At 36.4% G+C, this 20,657-nt stretch overlaps 1 protein-coding gene across 9 annotated transcripts in view; it reads left to right on the top strand.

Moving 5' to 3' along the window:
• ap1s2 (adaptor related protein complex 1 subunit sigma 2) overlaps window positions 1–20,657 on the top strand; it is an 80,968-nt gene that overhangs the window by 1,392 nt on the left and 58,919 nt on the right. For all 9 annotated transcript variants that reach the window (XR_005632665.1, XR_005632662.1, XR_005632664.1 and 6 more), the window contains exons 2-3: window positions 15,340–15,518; window positions 18,131–18,239. Coding sequence is in view for 5 of the 9 variants with exons in the window: in XM_039745006.1 (XP_039600940.1) it covers window positions 15,340–15,518; window positions 18,131–18,239 (288 nt within the window). In the remaining 4 variants the exon portion in view is untranslated. The remainder of the gene's footprint in view (window positions 1–15,339; window positions 15,519–18,130; window positions 18,240–20,657) is intronic.

Here is a 20,657-nt window from a genome sequence, read left to right as displayed (position 1 = left end):
TAGAAATAAGCTTAATGGGCGTAGTGTTCGCTCATTCATCTTGTCTATATTTCTAGTATTTTTACTTCCTTTTTTAATTTTGAAAATCACATTATGCATTTTTAGTCATGTAATCATGCTTAATTGAACTTTTTGAACAGCTGGTGAGGTCTGTTTTATAAATGTCTAAAGAACTTTTCTTTCAGATAATCTGCCTAAACCTTGTTACACATTTCTCAAAACTTTACTCGTTTTGGGTGTTTGTTCTGGTTTATATACAGCAAAGGAACATGTTTCATAAACAGAGCTCCACCATTCCCAGATTCTGGTAATAATAAAATCTTTTCTTATACACCTGCTTGATATGGTGAGAGAACAATTTTAATAAATGTGTGCATATTAAATTTATTCACAAACATTTTCCATTTTATAATTGAAAAATTAAATACTGCAACAATTAGTACTAAAAAAATAAAAACCCAAAACAATATGTTTCACAAGTACTGGTAAATACTGAGATCTTTCAAGATGCTTTTAAAGGAATAATCCACTCAGAAATTATATTTCTGTCGCTTGTATTAGGGTGAGAAAAAAAATAAGATTCCAGTACAGTAGTGCTATAATAACAGAAGATGTGAAAACATCCGGGTTATTCTCGCGTTGCTTGTTGCATCATCAATATGTCACTTGTCAGTTATCCAGTTGAATGCTCAAAATATGCAAAAATACATGCATTGTTTGCTAAAACATTTTTTTTATAATTGATTTTATTGTAATCACACAACATTCCATACAAATAGATAATTTTTTACAAAAATAGGATTTAAAACAAATCAACCACCACCCCTGAGAAAAAGAACATGGCCAGCAGAGTAAAAAAGCTAGTAAAAATAAGTAAATAGATGAATTAATAAGTGAATAAAGATAAATGGAGAAGAATCTGCTTCCTCAATGCTTTAAATGCTTATTCTCAAATGTTATTGGTTAGATCCTGCCAGCTTTTGAAAAAGTTCTGCACAGTTCCTCTGAGTGAGAATTTGATCTTTTTTTCCCAATTGCAAATAGTATATAACATCAGTTACCCATTTACTTAAAAGAGGAGAGTTGGATTCTTCCAGTTGAGCAAGATAAGTCTACGTGCCATTAGTGCATTAAAGGCAATCACAGTTTGTTTGTCCTTCTCCACTTTAAGCCCATCTGGAAGTTCACCAAACACAGCTGTTAATGGGTTAGGAGGGATTGTGACACCAAGGCTGTCTGAAAGGTAATTAAAAATGTTGGTACAGAATGATGTTCATTTGGTGCAGGCCCAAAACATGTGACCCAGTGAGGCTTAAACTTGATTGCAGCGTTCGCAGGTTGCATCTTGCCCTGGTAACATTTTGGATAATTTTAAACAAGACAGATGTGCTCGATATATAATTTTGAATTGAATAATTGTATGCTTTGCACATATGCTTCCCCAAAAGGAATTCTCTGCATTGCTACCTTCCACTCCTTTTGTGATACGTTGAGTGAGAGATCCTTTTCCCACTGTCCTCTTGGAGGGACTGTAAAATGGTCTTATATATTGCAGAATTGCTGTCTAAGTCCTTGAAACTGAGCAGTATTTTTTCCAGCATAGAGGGAGGTGGGAGGTGAGGAAAATTGGGCAGGCTCCACTTAACAAAGTTTCTAATTTGAAGGTAGTGAAAGAAATGTGTTGCATGAAAGTTAAATTTGGAATGTAATTGTTCGTAGGATGCAAAGACGTTGTCTATGTACAGATCTCTAAGTGATTTAATCCCAAGTGTTTTCCAGACATCATTAAAAACTGCATATGTTTGCGAGGTCGAAAAAGGTGGTTCTCGTGCAGAGGTGCCACAGATAAAAGTTCCTCTATATTGAAATGCTTCCTACATTGGTTCCATATTCTGAGTGAAGCACAATTGGGTTGTTGGTATATTGGCGATAACTTGCATTTATTGGGGCACAAAGCAAGGAATATAAAGTACTACTGTAGGGTTTTATTTCTATTGCGGACCAAGCCTGTGTATGTTCATCTGTTTTTGTCCAGGTTTTGCCAAAACATTTTTAAACACATGCTTCCAGAAAAATCGGTGCACATCTCTTGAAAAATCTACCCCTCTCCCTCATGCATTGGTCGAGAGACCTGTCTGCAATTCATTGTTATGGGAATACCTTTCATTGTTTGTTCTGTGCATGTAACATTCTCAAATAAAAAACTGAAATGTATAATACCCCACGTGATAAAGTAAATTTACCCTTGGGCTAAAACTGGCTGTGTTATTGTCAACAGCAGTAACTAATACCAGACACCTTTTATTTGATGACACTCCCATAACATATTAAGAGGAATACAGGGTCATTTCACATATTTGCACTGTTTCAGTTAATTAAAACTCTTTCATTTTCAATTATTTCAATTTCTGCCATAACATCTCAGGGTTGTTTAAACCTGGATTTTCAATAAGTCACTGCAGAATAGGGCTGTCAAATTCAAATTCAAAAAGTTTGTGAATTGTGCACTGTTACTGCCAGTTATCTTTGTTTGTTTGTTTGCTAATTATTGCTTTTTGATTTATCATTCTCTTGTTTTAATTTTACTAATGTTTAATTTTATTGTAAGGTGACCTTGAATGCTAAGAAAGGGGCCTATTAAATAAAATGTATTATTATTATTACTAACTAGCAGAATACCTGCGTTTGGCAGCGGAGAAGTAAAAAGATAAGGAAACATTTTAATAATAACGTAACATGATTGACAATGTAATTGTTTTGTCATTGTCATGAGTGTTGCTGGCATATATATATATATATATATATATATATATATATATATATATATATATATATATATATATATATATATATATAAATATACACATATATATATATACATATATATATACATATATATATATATACATATACACACATATACACTGTGTGCACAATTATTAGGCAAGTGAGTATTTTGACCATATCATCATTTTTAATGCGTATATTCCAACTCCAAGCTGTATTAACTTGAATGCTTATTGGATTTAAGCACGCCAGGTGATGTGTATTTGTGTAATGAGGGAGGGTGTGGCCTAAGGAGATCAACACCCTATATCAAGGTGTGCAGAATTATTAGGCAGCTAGTTTTCCTCAGGCAAAATGGGCCAAAAAGAGATTTAACTGACTCTGAAAAGTCAAAATTGTAAAAGTCTTTCAGAGGGATGCAGCACTTTTGGAATTGCTAAGATATTGGTGTGTGATCACAGAACCATCAAACATTTTGTTGCAAATAGTCAACAGGGTCGCAAGAAACGTGTTGAGAACAAAAGACGAAATTAGCTGCCAAAGATTTGAGAAGAATCAAAGCGTGAAGCTACCAGGAACCCATTATCCTCCAGTACTTTCATATTCCAGAGCTGCAACCTACCTGGAGTGCCCAGAAGTACAAGGTGTTCAGTGCTCAAAGACATGGCCAAGGTAAGGAGGGCTGAAACCCAACCACCACTGAACAAGAAACATAAGTTGAAACGTCAAAACTGGGCCAAGAAATATCTGAAGACAGATTTTTTCAAAGGTTTTATGGACCGATGAGATGAGAGTGACTCTTGATGGACCAGATGGATGGACCTGTGGATCAGTAATGGCACAGAGCTCCACTCCAACGTGGAGGTGGGGTACTGGTATGAGCTGGTATTTTTAAAGATGAGCTAGTTGGACCTTTTTGCATTGAAGATGAACTCAAAATCAACTCCCAAACCTACTGCCAGTTTTTCGAAGACACTTTCTTCAAACAGTGATACAGGAAAAAGACCATGATTTTTATGCAGGCCAATGCTCCATCACTTGCATCGAAGTTCTCCACTGCGTGGCCAGCCAGTAAAGGCCTTAAAGATGAAGGAATAATGACATGGCCCCCCTTCCTCATCTGACCTAAACCCTATTGAGAACTTGTGGGCACTTCTTAAACGCTAGATTACGGGGGAGAAAAACAATACACCTCTCTGAAGAGTGTCTGGGAGGCTGTAGTCACTGCTCCACAAAAGCTGATCGTCAACAGATCAAGAAACTGACAGACTCCATGAATGGAAAGGCTTATGACTGTTATTGGAAAGAAGGGTGGCTATATTGGTCATTGATTGATTGATTTATTTTTTTGAAATGTCAGAGATGTTTATTTGTAAATTTTGAGGTGTTTGTTTATTATTCTCACTATAACAGATGAAAATAAACAAGTGAGATGGGAAAATTTTCATTTTTCCTTTAGTTGCATAATAAATCTGCACACTAATAGTTGCCTAATAATTGTGCGCACATATGTATTCCACACATTTCCGTTGTGAAACATTCAGGTTTCAGGTTTATTAACAATTTGGATTGACTGATAGCACTGTGTTTGTGTTTCCATATTAAAATTAATCCTCAAAAATACAACTTGCCTAATAATTCTGCACTCCCTGTATAAACACTAGCAGAATACCCGCGCTTCGCAGCGGAGAAGTAGTGTGTTAAAGAAGTTATGAAAAAGAAAAGCAAACATTTTAAAAATACCGTAAGATGATTGTTAATGTAATTGTTTTGTCATTGATATGAGTGTTGCTGGCATATATATATATATATATATATACACACACACACATCTATACACATATATCTATACTAATAAAAGGCAAAGCACTCACTCACTGACTCATCACTAATTCTCCAACTTCCCGTGTGGGTGGAAGGCTGAAATTTGGCAGGTTCATTCCTTACAGCTTCCTTACAAAAGTTGGGCAGGTTTCATTTCGAAATTCTACGCGTAATGGTCATAACTGGAAGCAGTTTTCTCCATTTACTGTAATGGAGATGAGCTTCAACGCCGTGGGGGCGGAGTTTAGTGTGACATCATCACGCCTTCCACGTAATCACGCAGTACATAGAAAACCAGGAAGACCTCAAAAAGCGCTGAAGAAAACATGCATTATATAATTGAGAAGGCAGCGAAACAATAAGAAGCAAGCAAGTGACATATACAACCATATTGATGAGTTCTGCTACTTCGGAAACAAAGCACGATGTAAACCTACACTTTAAATTAAGTTCATAGACAGGCTGCGCTGGCGTTTGTAATTTAGTGCCTGCCCATATAAGGCCGTCCGTCAGCGGCAATCCAATAGCAAACTCCACTAAATATTCACGGGTTAAGGACTGTGCTTATGCAGAGGAAGATGAGATGGTCAGGGTGGTGTTTGGCACAAACTCAGCGAAACTGCGAGAGAAAGTTTTAAGTGCCAGGACTAAGGTAACATTAAATACAGCCATGGACATAGCACAAGATGGCACCAGCACAGCTGGGAACCTTCGATGCATGTACACCGAATGGCTCACGTGAACTGACGCAGTGCACAGATAAAAACAACAGTTCCAAAGAGCTGAACAAAACCGAATTACACAATTGAAAAGGCAGCAAAAATATGAAGCGCCTGATACATACAAGCATATTCATAAATGCAGCTACTGTGGAAACAAAGCACACGGTGGAAAAGTCAATGTCCCGCTAAAGGAAGACAGTGTAAAAAACCCGTGCATGCAGTGTGTCAGGTCTCAGATAAAGAAGAAGACGAGCTGTTTATTGATGCAGTAAGAAATGAATCGATGAATGAAACCTGTCATCTTTACAACGATTGACAAACACGGAATGTAACTTGAACACAACACATCCTACAAATACGAACCTGATTGAAAGAAATAATGATAATCAAATCCTTGATGACAGCAACACTCAGTAACACTCACAAAACAAATACTGTATATTGACAGTCATGTTACGTTATTTTTAAAATGTTCCCTTTTCTTTTCTAGCTTTTTAACACACTACTTCTCCGCTGCGATACGCGGTATATATATATGTATATATATATCCCGATCTACATACTCGAATAATGGATACTTTATTAGCCATCAATGATTGTTTTGGTAAAGCCATACTCAGTGTATTCATTAGATGAACGGTAAAAAGTAAGAGCGAGGGAGGATGACTCATTGAGGCATGCAGGCTGTAGTCTGGCGTCAACTCTATCTGAATTGCGATCACATTTGAAAAAATATATCTTTTCAAGTTCTATTTAGTCCATATGTGTCAAACTCAAGGGCGCGGGCCACATCCGCCCGGCGTGTAATTATATCCGCCCCGAGATCATTTTATATACTGTATTATTGTTATTAATGGCCGGGTATATGAAGCGCTGGTAACACAATAAACTACAGATCCCATAATGCAGCGCTTCAGCTGCCTTGCCAACACTTACGCGTTAATCAAGTCTACCTTATGATGCTGCAAGTTATTGCGAAGCTAGAGTTATTGCGCACTGAGTTTGCACGGCGCTTTGGTGACTTTGAAGAACAAAAAGTCCGTCTACATGCGGCTCGAACCTTGTGCATGTTTGGTAGCACATATCTGTGTGAGAAGCTCTTCTCAGTGATAAAGACTAACAAAACAGCACACAGGAGTCGCCTCACTGATGAGCACCTGCAATCCATCCTGAGAATCTCCACAACACAGAACCTCACACCAAACAGAAACGAACTTGTGGCCAAAAAGATGGCAGGCGTCCAGCTCTAAAATGACATATGAGCAAAGACAACTGAATGATTTGATTTGTTATTGCACGTAAGAGCGGAGTCAACCGTTTTAACAAACAGCGTATTGCACTGATCTGAAATAGCTGTGTGTGTATATATGTAGATATATATATATATATATATATATATATATATATATATATATATATATATATATATATATATATATATATATATATATATATATATATATATATATATATATATATATATATATATATATATACGTGTATATATGAATATGACAACATCACTCACAACAGTGACAAAACAATTACATTGACAATGGGTTACGTTATTTTCAAAATGTTTTTCTTTTCTTTTCATTGCTTCTTTAACACACTACTTCTCCATATATATATGGTATTTATATATATATATGTATATATATATATATATATATATATATATATACACACACACACATATATATACTGTATATACACATATATATATATTAGGGTGGGACTCGATTAAAAAATTAATCCAATTAATTAGAGGCTGTGTAAGAATTAATCTTGATTAATCGTATGTAATCGCACGTAAATTTGCCTCAAATCGCAAATGTTTTTTTTTTAATTTAAAAGGGTTTTAGTGGGCTACAGAATCAAATAATAGACATGGACATGAATATTGTAAACTGAAGCTGTTTTAATTTCTGAAAAAAAGCCTTTAAACTGCATTTGAATTCAAAACAGAAACAAAAATATCATCCCTGGTTAAAATTGGGCAGACTTAAAAATAAAGTGGTAGTTTAAGTACTTTAAGTAGATTTTCAGAATAGTATTGTCTTTAAATAATAATAACCAAAATTTCAACATAAAGTGCAGTTTTTCTTCTTAAAAAAATAAGTCAGAAACATAAAAGGTAATTTGACCAACTTAATCTTTAAACTCTGAGTAACATTAGCCAAAATTATTTTGTACATTAGGCTAAAACAGTGTGATCATTGAACATTTTGTAATTAGATGTAATTAGAATTACTAACGGTCACAGAAGTCCAATGATCCCCAGTAAGAGCCACAAAGTCTGCTTTCTGTAATGCATCTAATTTTGCTTGCTTTTCAGTGTGCACAAAACCATGCTTTTATCAAGGCTTACTCGGGTAGTCGAAATGATCAGTCGTAGGAACGCGCTTTATTCCGACTCTAACATTTTTGTAGCTGTGATGTGTGCATCAGTGTAATGGATGTACCAGGAAATCATGCATTGACAAAAGTTCCCATTTGCTTGGAATTGAAAGTGTGATTAAATGCGTTATTTTTTTAACGCGTTATGGAGTACATGCATCGAAGCTTCTCAGCTGTGCTTGTGCTAATAAAGGGAAACATTTTAAAAATAACGTAACATGATTCTGCGTTAACCTAATATTTTTCATACGTCCCAAACCAAGGAGATGCGAAGGTAAAATGAATCAGGTAGCGCGTACATACTCAGTGCATCCCTCTCGAATCAACCTCGAATGTCGGCGTTAGAGGCTTAAGACTCTACAATTGCGCCACAGCATGTGGCTTGTCTATGCGAGAGTATGTACTGTAGATCGGGGTATATATATATACATATACCAGCGTATCGCAGTGGAGAAGTAGAAGTTATGAAAAAGAAAAGGGAACATTTTAAAAATAACGTAACATGATTGTCAATATACAGTAATTGTTTTGTGAGTGTTATTGAATGTTGCTGTCATCAAGGATTTGATTATCATTATTTGTTTCAATCAGGGTCGTATTTGTACGATGTGTTGTGTTCAAGTTACATTCCGTGTTTGTCAATCGTTGTAAAGATAAGAGGTTTCATTCATCATTAGTTTCTTACTGCATCAATAAACAGCTCATCTTCCTCTTTATCTGAGATGTGACAAACTGCATGCACGGGTTTTTTTACACTGTCTTCCTTTAGCGGGACATTCACTTTTTCCACCGTGTGCTTTGTTTCCGCAGTAGCTGCACTTATGAATATGATTGTATGTATCAGATGCTTCATATTTTTTTGCTGCCTTCTCAATTGTGTAATTCGGTTTTTGTTCAGCACTCTTTGGAACTGTTGCTTTTTATCTGTGCACTGCGTCAGTTCACGTGAGCCGCTTGGTGTTCTTGCATCATTTTATATACTGTATTATTGTTATTAAAGCCCGGGTATATGAGGCGCTGGTAACACAATAAACTACAGATCCCATAATGCAGCGCTTCAGCTGCCTTGCGAACACTTACCGCTTACTAGAGTTATTGCGCACTGAGTTTGCACGGCGCTTTGGTGACTTTGAAGAACAAAAAAAGTCCGTCTACATGCGGCTCGAACCTTGTGCATGTTTGGTAGCACATATCTGTGTGAGAAGCTCTTCTCAGTGATAAAGAATAACAAAACAGCACACGGGAGTCGCCTCACTGATGAGCACCTGCAATCCATCCTGAGAATCTCCACAACACAGAACCTCACACCAAACAGAAACGAACTTGTGGCCAAAAAAAGATGCCAGGCGTCCAGCTCTAAAATGACATATGAGCAAAGACAACTGAATGATTTGATTTGTTATTGCACGTAAGAGCGGAGTCAACCGTTTTAACAAACAGCGTATTGCACTGATCTGAAATAGCTGTGTGTGTATATATGTAGATATGTATGTATATGTATATATATATTTATATATGTGTGTGTGTATGTATGTGTGTGTATATCTATATCTATATATATATATATATATATATATATATATATATATATATATATATATATATATATATATATATATATATACATATATACACACAAATACATACATACATGTATGTATGTATTTGTGTGTATATATGTAGAGATATATGTATGTGTATATGTATAGATATGTATATATATATATATGTTTATGTGTGTGTGTGTGTGTAAATATATATATATGACAACAACACTCATCACTCACAACAGTGACAAAACAATTACATTGACAATCAGGTTACGTTATTTTCAAAATGTTTCCTTTTCTTTTCATTGCTTCTTTAACACACTACTTCTCGCCATGCTGGGTATTTTGCTAGTGTATATATATATATATAGTGTATATATATATATATATATATATATCTCACTGACTCGTCACCAATTCTCCAACTTCCCATGTAGGTAGAAAGCCGAAATTTGGCAGGCTTATTCCTTACAGCTTACTTACAAAAGTTAAGCAGGTTTCATTTCGAAATTCTACACGTAACGGTCATAACGGTCGACAACATCCACCATGTTGAACTCTCTTATTTATGACCCCATCTTCATGAAATTTGGTAGGCGGCTTCCCTGCGCTAACCGAAACCGGTGTACGTACTTATTTTGATGGTATTACGCCACTGTCGGCCGCCATATTGAACTTGCCAACGTCACTAATTTTCCAACTTTCTGTTAAATGCACTTTGTGCTATGCTTGGGTCATATATTTATTTTTATTTTAAAATGTAAACAAATGTTATTGCTAATATTGTGCAGTATTTATGATGATTTGCACTTTGAAATGTTCCTGGGTCAAATATGACCAAAATGTTATTTTTTTCCACTTTTGAAATTAAAAAAAAAAAAAAAAGATTGGTACTACCTCAAATTCTGTTTTGGTTATAACTTTGGTGCCTGTGTCAGACGTGATCAACCTTAAAAGAGAAGCAATAAATAACATTGCTTGTTTTTTGCAATGTATTTGTTTGTGTAGGTTTAAAACGTATTACCTACTTCTTACTGGCTGCTTAAAATGTCTAGCCCAGCTAAGTTTCTTGGTTTGAAAATCTGGCCCACCTGAATTTGTAATTGAATACTCATGTCCAACAGTGAAATTGTTCCCACTCCAATAAAATTCCCCCAGTTTAATATGACATTGGGTTCCTCATAAGCCCTTTCATAAGTCCTTTCTGACTGTTATTTATACTGTTTTCATAAATTCTTTTTTTAATTCATGGTTTATTGTAGTTTACGTTTCCATGATATAGTATGAAAATGTTTAGTCTAGAATTACCAGTCTATGGTTTATTTTAGGTTTGATCATTTTTACAACTTTCTAGTTGTTGGGTACTTCTCCCATTTCAAGTGATTATTTATAAACCTTTATTAGGGAGGTTTAAAACATGTTTTAATTTTTTTTCACTTCAGTGGGTAAAATTACTTAATTTCGGTATTTTATTATCCTTTATAAAGTATTGAGCAACTGAAGCATATGTAACTCTTCTGTTTTAAACCAGTAAACATAGTGTTTGTTGAAGCATTCCATTTATTTATTCTTTTTTGAATACTTTTATTTAAGTACTAATGAAAACGCAGAGTAGTTAGACACATGCCCCGAAGTAGTACCTGATGTGCCTGGTTTTCATTAAATTTAATTGGGTTATTAAGTACATATGTTTTAAAAGTGCCATTAGCTAAGGTTTGACTGTGGAGTTTGCACATTTTCCCCATGGGTTTGTGGCCTGATGGGGATTTTGCGAAAAATTACCTGATTTACGATGGGATATAGAAAATGTGTTAATTGGAACAAAATTCAAAATACGGTGCCTCATAATCCTGTTCAGGACTAAGTGGGTTAGAAAATGACAGACTTATCAAAATACATTTATTGGAGTTAATTGAATCTGCCCAGTTTAGGGACACAGTGCAGAACCACACTCAAATACCAATGTTGAAAATAGATTTCCATAGGATACTGCAGGTCATCTAGTAAGAGAAGCCTATTAAAAATCTGTTACAGCAAATATCTTTACAATGAAATTTTCGTTACAACGAAGTATTTTTATGGTACCGACAGTTTCCCTATATGACACAAGTCTAGAAAAAATTTGTTACTACGAAGTACATTCAGCAGATATTTTTCATGTAATGAAGTGACCTTGAAATGCTTGAATGAATCATCCACAGAGCAGTTAGTTTTGTGCACAATGATCCCCAAATAGAAACATTGTAAAAAAAAAAAAAAAAAGTTCTTTCTTCGGACTTTCCTCGTACTGTTTTTTTGCTGTTTTTGTTTTCGGTGGTTTTCCGTGATACCTTTTGCTTATTGCTCGTCAACATTTAAAAACATCCATTGGAATTTAACAAATTTTTACCCTCCTATAGAAATGGCAGACACAAATAAACGATAACGGTTCATATTAGAAAAAAAAACGATCTTGATTGAGGCAAAAAGAAAAAAGACGTTGCCAGTGAATTCGGAATTTTGCTATAGACACTGTCAACTTTCTTAAAGACCAAGCAAAAAAATGTATGCAAAATGTTGCATTTGAAGACGCCAAAAAAGCAGTTTTTATGTGGTTCAGTGATGCTCATTCAAGAAACATTCCTATGAATGCATCACTCATTCAAGAAAATGTGAGGTTTTTAAACTCTCTTGGGACTTCTCCCAACTGGACAACATGCCGAAGAGCATCCTGAAGTAAGATCACCGTGTCTGGAAGACTGTCTATCTGTTGCCAGGGCAACAGCAGGCTCACAGCTCTGATGTGGCTCAGCACTGAAGCAAACAAAAGCTCTCAATGGGTGATGCAGAGAACATTGTAAATGCAGGGAACAGTATTACTTGGCCACTAACCTGGTCACAACCCTGTCTGACTGCTGTGTCTGTTTATAGGAGAGTGGCAGATTCTGCTACAATAAATGACCGTGCTGTTCCTGTTTCAAGCTAAATAAAAGCTGGTTTTGCTAAAGTACTGAGACTCAGCCTCATGTTTTGGGGTGTAAGACAAGGACTTATAGCGCACCCACAATCTTTTACGATTCGCTTTTGTGGTGCTTCACTGCGGCGCTGTGAGCCTGCTGTTGCCCTGACCCGGCAACGGACAATCTTCCACAGACGCGGCAATCACGCTTCAGGACACACTTCAGCTTGATGTTCCTGTTGGGTGGGGGGGAATCTCAAAAGAGTTCAGAAACCTCACAATATGAAGAAGAAAAGGATGATTCTGCTTATGATTGTTAACTGTGCTGCCCACAACATGCTTCTGCATTTAGATAATGTTTGAGTTGAATTCCTCCCACCCAATTGCACAGCAGCGCTTCAGCCATTGAATTTGGGCATCATTTGCACCCTGAAAGTGCAAGGAAGTGCTAAGAAAAATTCTCGTCAGCATAACTTGTAGACAGGAGAAGATTAAAATTAACATGGAAGAAGCTATTGAAATGATTGCAAACGCCTGGATGCAAGTTAAATAATGCACTATAGCAACAAATACAGAATCTCATTACAACAAAATATTTTTTTAGGTGTTTGGCAGTTCGTTGTAACGCAATTTTACCTGTGTTAGTATAGTAGTAGACTTGTGCATACATGTACTTATGCCCTGTGGGGGAATGTATTCTAATATGTCCAGTACACATGTACTAGTAAGGCACTATTTACAGTGGTGTGAAAAACTATTTGCCCCCTTCCTGATTTCTTATTCTTTTGCATGTTTGTCACACAAAATGATCATCAAACACATTTAACCATTAGTCAAATATAACACAAGTAAACACAAAATGCAGTTTTTAAATGATGGTTTTTATTATTTAGGGAGAAAAAAAATCCAAACCTACATGGCCCTGTGTGAAAAAGTAATTGCCCCCTTGTTAAAAAATAACCTAACTGTGGTGTATCACACCTGAGTTCAATTTCCGTAGCCACCCCCAGGCCTGATTACTGCCACACCTGTTTCAATCAAGAAATCACTTAAATAGGAGCTGCCTGACACAGAGAAGTAGACCAAAAGCACCTCAAAAGCTAGACATCATGCCAAGATCCAAAGAAATTCAGGAACAAATGAGAACAAAAGTAATTGAGATCTATCAGTCTGGTAAAGGTTATAAAGCCATTTCTAAAGCTTTGGGACTCCAGCAAACCACAGTGAGAGCCATTATCCACAAATGGCAAAAACATGGAACAGTGGTGAACCTTCCCAGGAGTGGCCGGCCGACCAAAATTACCCCAAGAGCGCAGAGACGACTCATCAGAGAGGTCACAAAAGACCCCAGGACAACGTCTAAAGAACTGCAGGCCTCACTTGCCTCAATTAAGGTCAGTTTTCACGACTCCACCATAAGAAAGAGACTGGGCAAAAACGGCCTGCATGGCAGATTTCCAAGACGCAAACCACTGTTAAGCAAAAGAACATTAGGGCTCGTCTCAATTTTGCTAAGAAACATCTCAGTGATTGCCAAGACTTTTGGGAAAATACCTTGTGGACTGATGAGACAAAAGTTGAACTTTTTGGAAGGCAAATGTCCGTTACATCTGGCGAGAAGGAACACAGCATTTCAGAAAAGAACATCATACCAACAGTAAAATATGGCGGTGGTAGTGTGATGGTCTGGGGTTGTTTTGCTGCTTCAGGACCTGGAAGGCTTGCTGTGATAGATGAAACCATGAATTCTACTGTCTACCAAAAAATCCTGAAGGAGAATATCCGGCCATCTGTTCGTCAACTCAAGCTGAAGCGATCTTGGGTGCTGTAACAGGACAATGACCCAAAACACACCAGCAAATCCACCTCTGAATGGCTGAAGAAAAACAAAATGAAGACTTTGGAGTGGCCTAGTCAAAGTCCTGACCTGAATCCAATTGAGATGCTATGGCATGACCTTAAAAAGGCAGTTCATGCTAGAAAACCCTCAAATAAAGCTGAATTACAACAATTCTGCAAAGATGAGTGGGCCAAAATTCCTCCAGAGCGCTGTAAAAGACTAATTGCAAGTTATCATAACGCTTGATTGCAGTTATTGCTGCTAAGGGTGGCTCAACCAGTTATTAGGTTCAGGGGGCAATTACTTTTTCACACAGGGCCATGTAGGTTTGGATTTTTTTTCTCCCTAAATAATAACCATCATTTAAAAACTGCATTTTGTGTTTACTTGTGTTATATTTGACTAATGGTTAAATGTGTTTGATGATCAGAAACATTTTGTGTGACAAACATGCAAAAGAATAAGAAATCAGGAAGGGGGCAAATAGTTTTTCACACCACTGTATACAGAGAAGCAACATTGCTAAAATGTTAATTGCATTTAGCTTCAGTGAATGATTTGAGATGTTGCTGACTCGCTCATCAACAAAAACACAATTTTCCTTTTAGTTAAAAAGCCGAAATTTGTCAAGATATGGTACATTTAGGGTACCAGGTATCTGGTAAGAAAGGACATTTTGATACATCAGTATTTAAGGTATAAATAAGCCCACAATAGAAAAACTAAATAACTCCAAATCTCTAAAATGAGTGATTGAAATTTGGTGACGTTATAGACAAAAAAAAATTAACCGACACAAAGCTAAGTTTGTGTCAGTCCATTTTGGATTTTTGCAAACCTTACTCTCCTCTCCAACACATTGAGTGGTGGTGAGACATTTTTGTCTTGTCCAAGAAAGCCTTGGCATGACCCACATGCTCATTACCATCTAATGTTTGTAAATTCTTACACTATTCCTTAAAAATCATGTATATTTCTTTGTGGTCTTTAACACTAGTTCTAACTGCATTATTTATTCCTGCAATTGAACTTCCTGTATTATTTTGCTGAGATAAAATCTTGCTATTTGTTAGTAATGAAAATGCATCTTATTATTTATAGTTTTCTTTTGATCAAAATATTTCATTTTGTTTGGGATGACAACCTTTTTTTGTTGAGTTAAATAAAAAGATTATTTTTAAGAATTGGAAAAGGTGTTTCCAGTTGAAATTTGAATGCTTAAAGTGAAGAGCCATAAATTTGAAATAAGTTCTGCTTTATGTATAATTTATTTTACAGATGCAGTTCATGTTGCTTTTCAGTCGCCAAGGAAAGTTGAGGCTTCAAAAGTGGTATGTTCCATTATCCGATAAAGAAAAGAAAAAGATCACCCGGGAACTTGTCCAGACAGTACTGGCTCGAAAGCCCAAAATGTGTAGCTTCTTGGAATGGCGTGACCTGAAGATTGTGTACAAAAGGTAAGTATTTGCCATCTAAGCAGGCCAGTGGTTTCAGCTCCCGGAAGTATTTTCATCCTTATTGGAGACTTCATCAATTGTTCAGATTTGAATTTAGTTAAATATGAAAATTAATAAGAATGCTTAGTGTTGTTGTGAGGCTTTCTTTGGTTTGGTTAATAACACTTTACATGTTTTGTTTTATGTACTAATTATTATATTTTACATAAATATTTCTTTTGATACACTTATTAAAAGATAGAGAGCTATGAAAATTTTCATGCAATGTCAGTCTCCAGCCTTCACATTGGAGACATCCAAATGCTTTTTGCCAAAAAATATACAATTTTTAGGCCTATATCAGTCAATAATAATAATAATAAGGTACATGTATTATGCTATCGTGTTTAAAAAAAAATATATATAAATAAATAAATTGTGCTGTAAATCATGAACTATAGGTTAAGACCACGACGTGAGATCAGTTAAATAAACTGTGCTTGCATATGAATTATGTATAGAACTATAGATTTTAGCCTTGTAATACGATGACTTACTTGTGATCTTTCTAGCAACAGAAAAAATAGCATTTTTGAATTGTGTTTTGTTCCTGTGAGTCACATTTTGATCAAGGTGGATTATTAATTTATTCTTATGTACAATTTCTTTTATAATACATGTTGTGTTAAAACATACTTCGTATTTTATTTATATTTTTTTTTGTTCTGCTGATAAAATTCAAATTATGTATATAGAGACTACCATATTTACGCATGTACCACGCGCACATTTTTTCCCCGAAAATTAGAATTAGAAAATCAGGTGCGCGTCATACACGAGGAAATGCAATTCTGTAATGTTTACTTCTTCTGGTTGGGCTCGCTTGCTTGCTTGCTTGCGCGCGCGCGCGCTCTCTCTCTCTCTCGCTCTCTCTCTCTCTCTCTCTCTCGCTCTCTCTAGCTTGCTCACTCACATGCCCACTCGTGCTCTTTCTCTCTCGCTTGCTTGCTCGGCCACTCTCGCTCGCGCTCTCGCTTGACAGCGCTCTCTCTCTCTCTCTCTCTCTCTCTCTCTAAACGCATTCTATACAATCACAACGTGCGTCGTACACGGGGCAAAACTTTTTTTCGTGATTTTCTTTTTAAAAATTAGGGTGCGTGTCTTACACGAGGGTGTGTGGTACACGAATAAATAAGGTATACAGTAATCCCTCCTAGATCGCGGGAGTTGCGTTCCAGAACCCCCCGCTATAGGTGAAAATCCGCGCAGTAGAAACCATATGTTTGTATGGTTATTTTTATATATTTTAAACCCTTAGAAACTCTCCCACACTGTTTATAAATATTCTCTGCACAGTTATACAGTAAACCCTTATTTATCGCAGTTAATCCGCTCCAGACAGATAAATGAATTTCCACGAAGTAGGATTCTTTATTTATAAATCTAGTATTTTCGCAGTTAGAGCATTAAAAACCTGTTTACGACCTTCTAAATACATTTTTTTAACATTATTAGAGCCCTCTAGACATGAAATAACACCCTTTTAACACCAGTTTAAACTGTGCTCCATGACAGGACAGATGACAGTTCTTTTTCACAATTAAAAGAATGCAAACATATCTTTCTCTTCAAATGAGTGTGCGTAGCAGAGAATGTCCGAGAGAGAAAAGTAAACAATCAAAAATAAATAGGGCTGTTGGGCTTTTATGTATGCGAAGCAATGAAGGGATCAATGTGAAGGTAGTCTTTTTCAGCATTTTTTAGAGGAGCGTCTGTATCTTCTAAGCAAACAGCCCCTCTGCTCACACCCCCTCCGTCAGGAGCAAAGAATGTCAGAGAGAGTGAGAGAGACGGAGAGAGAAAAGCAAACAATCAAAAATCAATACGGGCTGTTAGAGCTTTTAAGTGTCCGAAGCACCGCGCGGGAAGCATATTGTATATCATTGAGGAGTTTTAATTAATACGTAATACGTGCTCTGATTGGGTAGCTTCTCAACCATCTTTCATTAGCGTCCCTTGTATGAAATCAACTGGGCAAACAAACAAATATATAAATTTTTTTAATACATTCAGAAGTTGGTAAAAATGACCAAGACTATAATCACAGTAGTTTCTGAATATTACTTACTGTCTCAGTTGACAGCATTATTAACTGCCTTTAGTTTTACCAGCCCAGAATTTACAAATTCTCGACATAACAAGCTTGTTGTGAAATACTTGTCTTTTTGTACCTTCTGTCTTTCACTACCTATTACAGTCACTCCTGTTTGACTAAGCCTTAGCTTTTGTGGAGCACAAAGGATTTCTGCTGACATACGGGGACCTACACAAAATGAGACAGTTTAACAGCTTGCATGTTTGCCTAGCAGCTGCAACACATATAGTAGTTCCAGCTCAGCCAAATTTTCATTTCAGCACAATCTTTAAATAAATCCTAATTGATTTGGCTTTGATGAGAAATCCATTTGGAGACCTTGTTTTACAACAATGCTGTGCACAATAGAAATACAATTTAAATGTGCTGTATCTCTACTGTTATTTATGTATGTATGAAGGGTCACTAAAAAGGTTTTCCTTGAGGCCTTTTTGCTAAGATGTGAGTAGTGTTGTAGTATTTATTTCTCTCTTTTTAGGTATGCAAGTTTGTATTTCTGCTGTGCCATTGAAGATCAAGACAATGAGCTAATAACCCTTGAAATTATACATCGCTACGTAGAACTGTTGGATAAATATTTTGGCAGCGTAAGTTATGTTTCTTTACTTGTTCAACTGTTATGTACTGTATAACATTTAACCTTTTGACATTTAATGAGCTAATGCTTTATTTTATTCACTGCTGTTAATAGTTGAGTAGTTAAGTTGAGCATAAAAAAGTACAGTTATTCCTTGTGATTCATGGGAGTTAGGGTTGCAGGACCCCTGCAAATACAAAAATTCATAAATGTGTTTTGGGTCCCCCACCTTGCTTTCAGTGCTGTATGGTTTACCGCAACCCAAATCAATAACATACAGTTGATTTTTTAACTAATTCTGGACAGTACAATTAATACAGTGCATCCGGAAAGTATTCACAGCGCATCACTTTTTCCACATTTTGTTACGTTACAGCCTTATTCCAAAATGGATTAAATTCATTTTTTTCCTCAGAATTCTACACACACCACCCCATAATGACAACGTGAAAAAAGTTTACTTGAGATTTTTGCAAATTTATTAAAAATAAAAAAATTGAGAAAGCACGTACATAAGTATTCACAGCCTTTGCCATGAAGCTCAAAATTGAGCTCAGGTGCATCCTGTTTCCCCTGATCATCCTTGAGATGTTTCTGCAGCTTAATTGGAGTCCACCTGCGGTAAACTCAGTTGATTGGACATGATTTGGAAAGGCACACACCTGTCTATATAAGGTCCCAGAGTTGACAGTTCATGTCAGAGCACGAACCAAGCATGAAGTCAAAGGAATTGTCTGTAGACCTCCGAGACAGGATTGTCTCGAGGCACAAATCTGGGGAAGGTTACAGAAAAATCTCTGCTGCTTTGAAGGTCCCAATGAGCACAGTGGCCTCCATCATCCGTAAGTGGAAGAAGTTCGAAACCACCAGGGGCCTCATGTATAAACGGTGCGTACGCACAGAAATGTTCCATAAGGACTTTTCCACGTTCAAATCGCGATGTATAAAACCTACACTTGGCGTAAAGCCACGCACTTTTCCACGGTACCTCATGCCTTGTCATACGCAAGTTCTGCGCTCGGTTTTGCAAACTGGCGGCACCCAGCGTCAAAGCAAGGGTACTGTTCTTGTGTGAGTACTCATTATTTTCATGACGCGGCTTTATAAATACACAGAAACTAACCGTATATTGTTTATTAGTGTAATGCATCCGATTGTAATTAACTCGTAACAATATAATGGTCCAGGGAACAGCCATAGTATTCCAAATACCGTAACTGCTCTCACTTCTCCTTCTTCTTCTTCTTCTTCTTTCAGCTCCTCCTGTTAGGAGTTGCCACAGCGGATCATTTTTTTCCATATTACTCTCACTGCACGACTCGGAGTATTTATATCACGGTATCTGAGTGTGAATCACAGCAGCAGCTGATCGGAAAGAGAATTATCGGTATACAGCTTTAAGGACACGCTGTCTCAGCCACTACAAAACGTTTTAAAGCCTTTCCTGTACAGACCTCGCGGCTCAGAAACAGTTTCATCCCAAGAACTTTAAATGCACTCAATCAATTGCTCCTTGTAGAACGGTTTGTACTTATAAGTACAATCACCCCACTGTAAACTTGCACTACAGTTATAATATCACACAACCTGAGCCACTTTATAAAGCGCGTATTTACATATGATGACGATATCATTTTTAAGGTGAAATGCAGCAAAATATGTTTGTTAAATTATACACAAAACTTTAACTTCATTTAAATAATCTATATTCTTCACTGGGAGTGTCGTGAAGGATAGAATAATTAAACATGTACTACGAAGATATTTCAATGTTCTTTAAACGTTTTGAAGAATCAGCGCTAAGCTTACAGATGGCTTAACGTCTATTACAGAGCTGATTGTTTGGCGATCGGTTACTTGGAGAAAGAAAAGCAAGGACTCTTGGGGCGGCCACGCCAATATATATTGAATATAAAACAGAAAGAGAAAATAACAACACAGCTAAAAACGCAGCGACAAATTTCGACAAAAGATAAATGCTTGTCATGAGCACGAGGCTCATGAAACACATGTTTAATAATGTGCTTTAGCTCCTATCATCATGAAAATGACATCACGTATACATCTCAGTATTTTAGTTATTCAGAGAGCTGTAATATCACAAATGTAATGGACTCTGTGTCCAGTTGGAGGAAGAGAGCCGGTTTAAGAAGCAAGTAGTGATTCACACACATAGGCACATAGAAAATCAAATACAAAACAAAGCATTTAACGTGCTACTTTAATTACGATGTGATTTTAGAAACTGGTTAATTAAACGATTTTAAGATGAATTTTATGATGTTCTACTTTAATGACAAAATAAACTACGTGATTAAAGTGGAAATGTCAAGATTGAAGTGGACATTTCGTGCTTTTTCCCCACCGTGTGGCTTTTTTCTCTGTACCCTAATAAGCTTTCATATTACACTCAGACAGTGGGCTTACA

This window comes from Polypterus senegalus, chromosome 2 (genome assembly GCF_016835505.1).
Source record: "Polypterus senegalus isolate Bchr_013 chromosome 2, ASM1683550v1, whole genome shotgun sequence".
Classification (NCBI taxonomy): Eukaryota; Metazoa; Chordata; class Cladistia; order Polypteriformes; family Polypteridae; genus Polypterus; species Polypterus senegalus.
The sequence above is the reverse complement of the archived record's forward strand: the minus strand, read 5'-3'. Positions and strand labels throughout refer to the sequence as shown.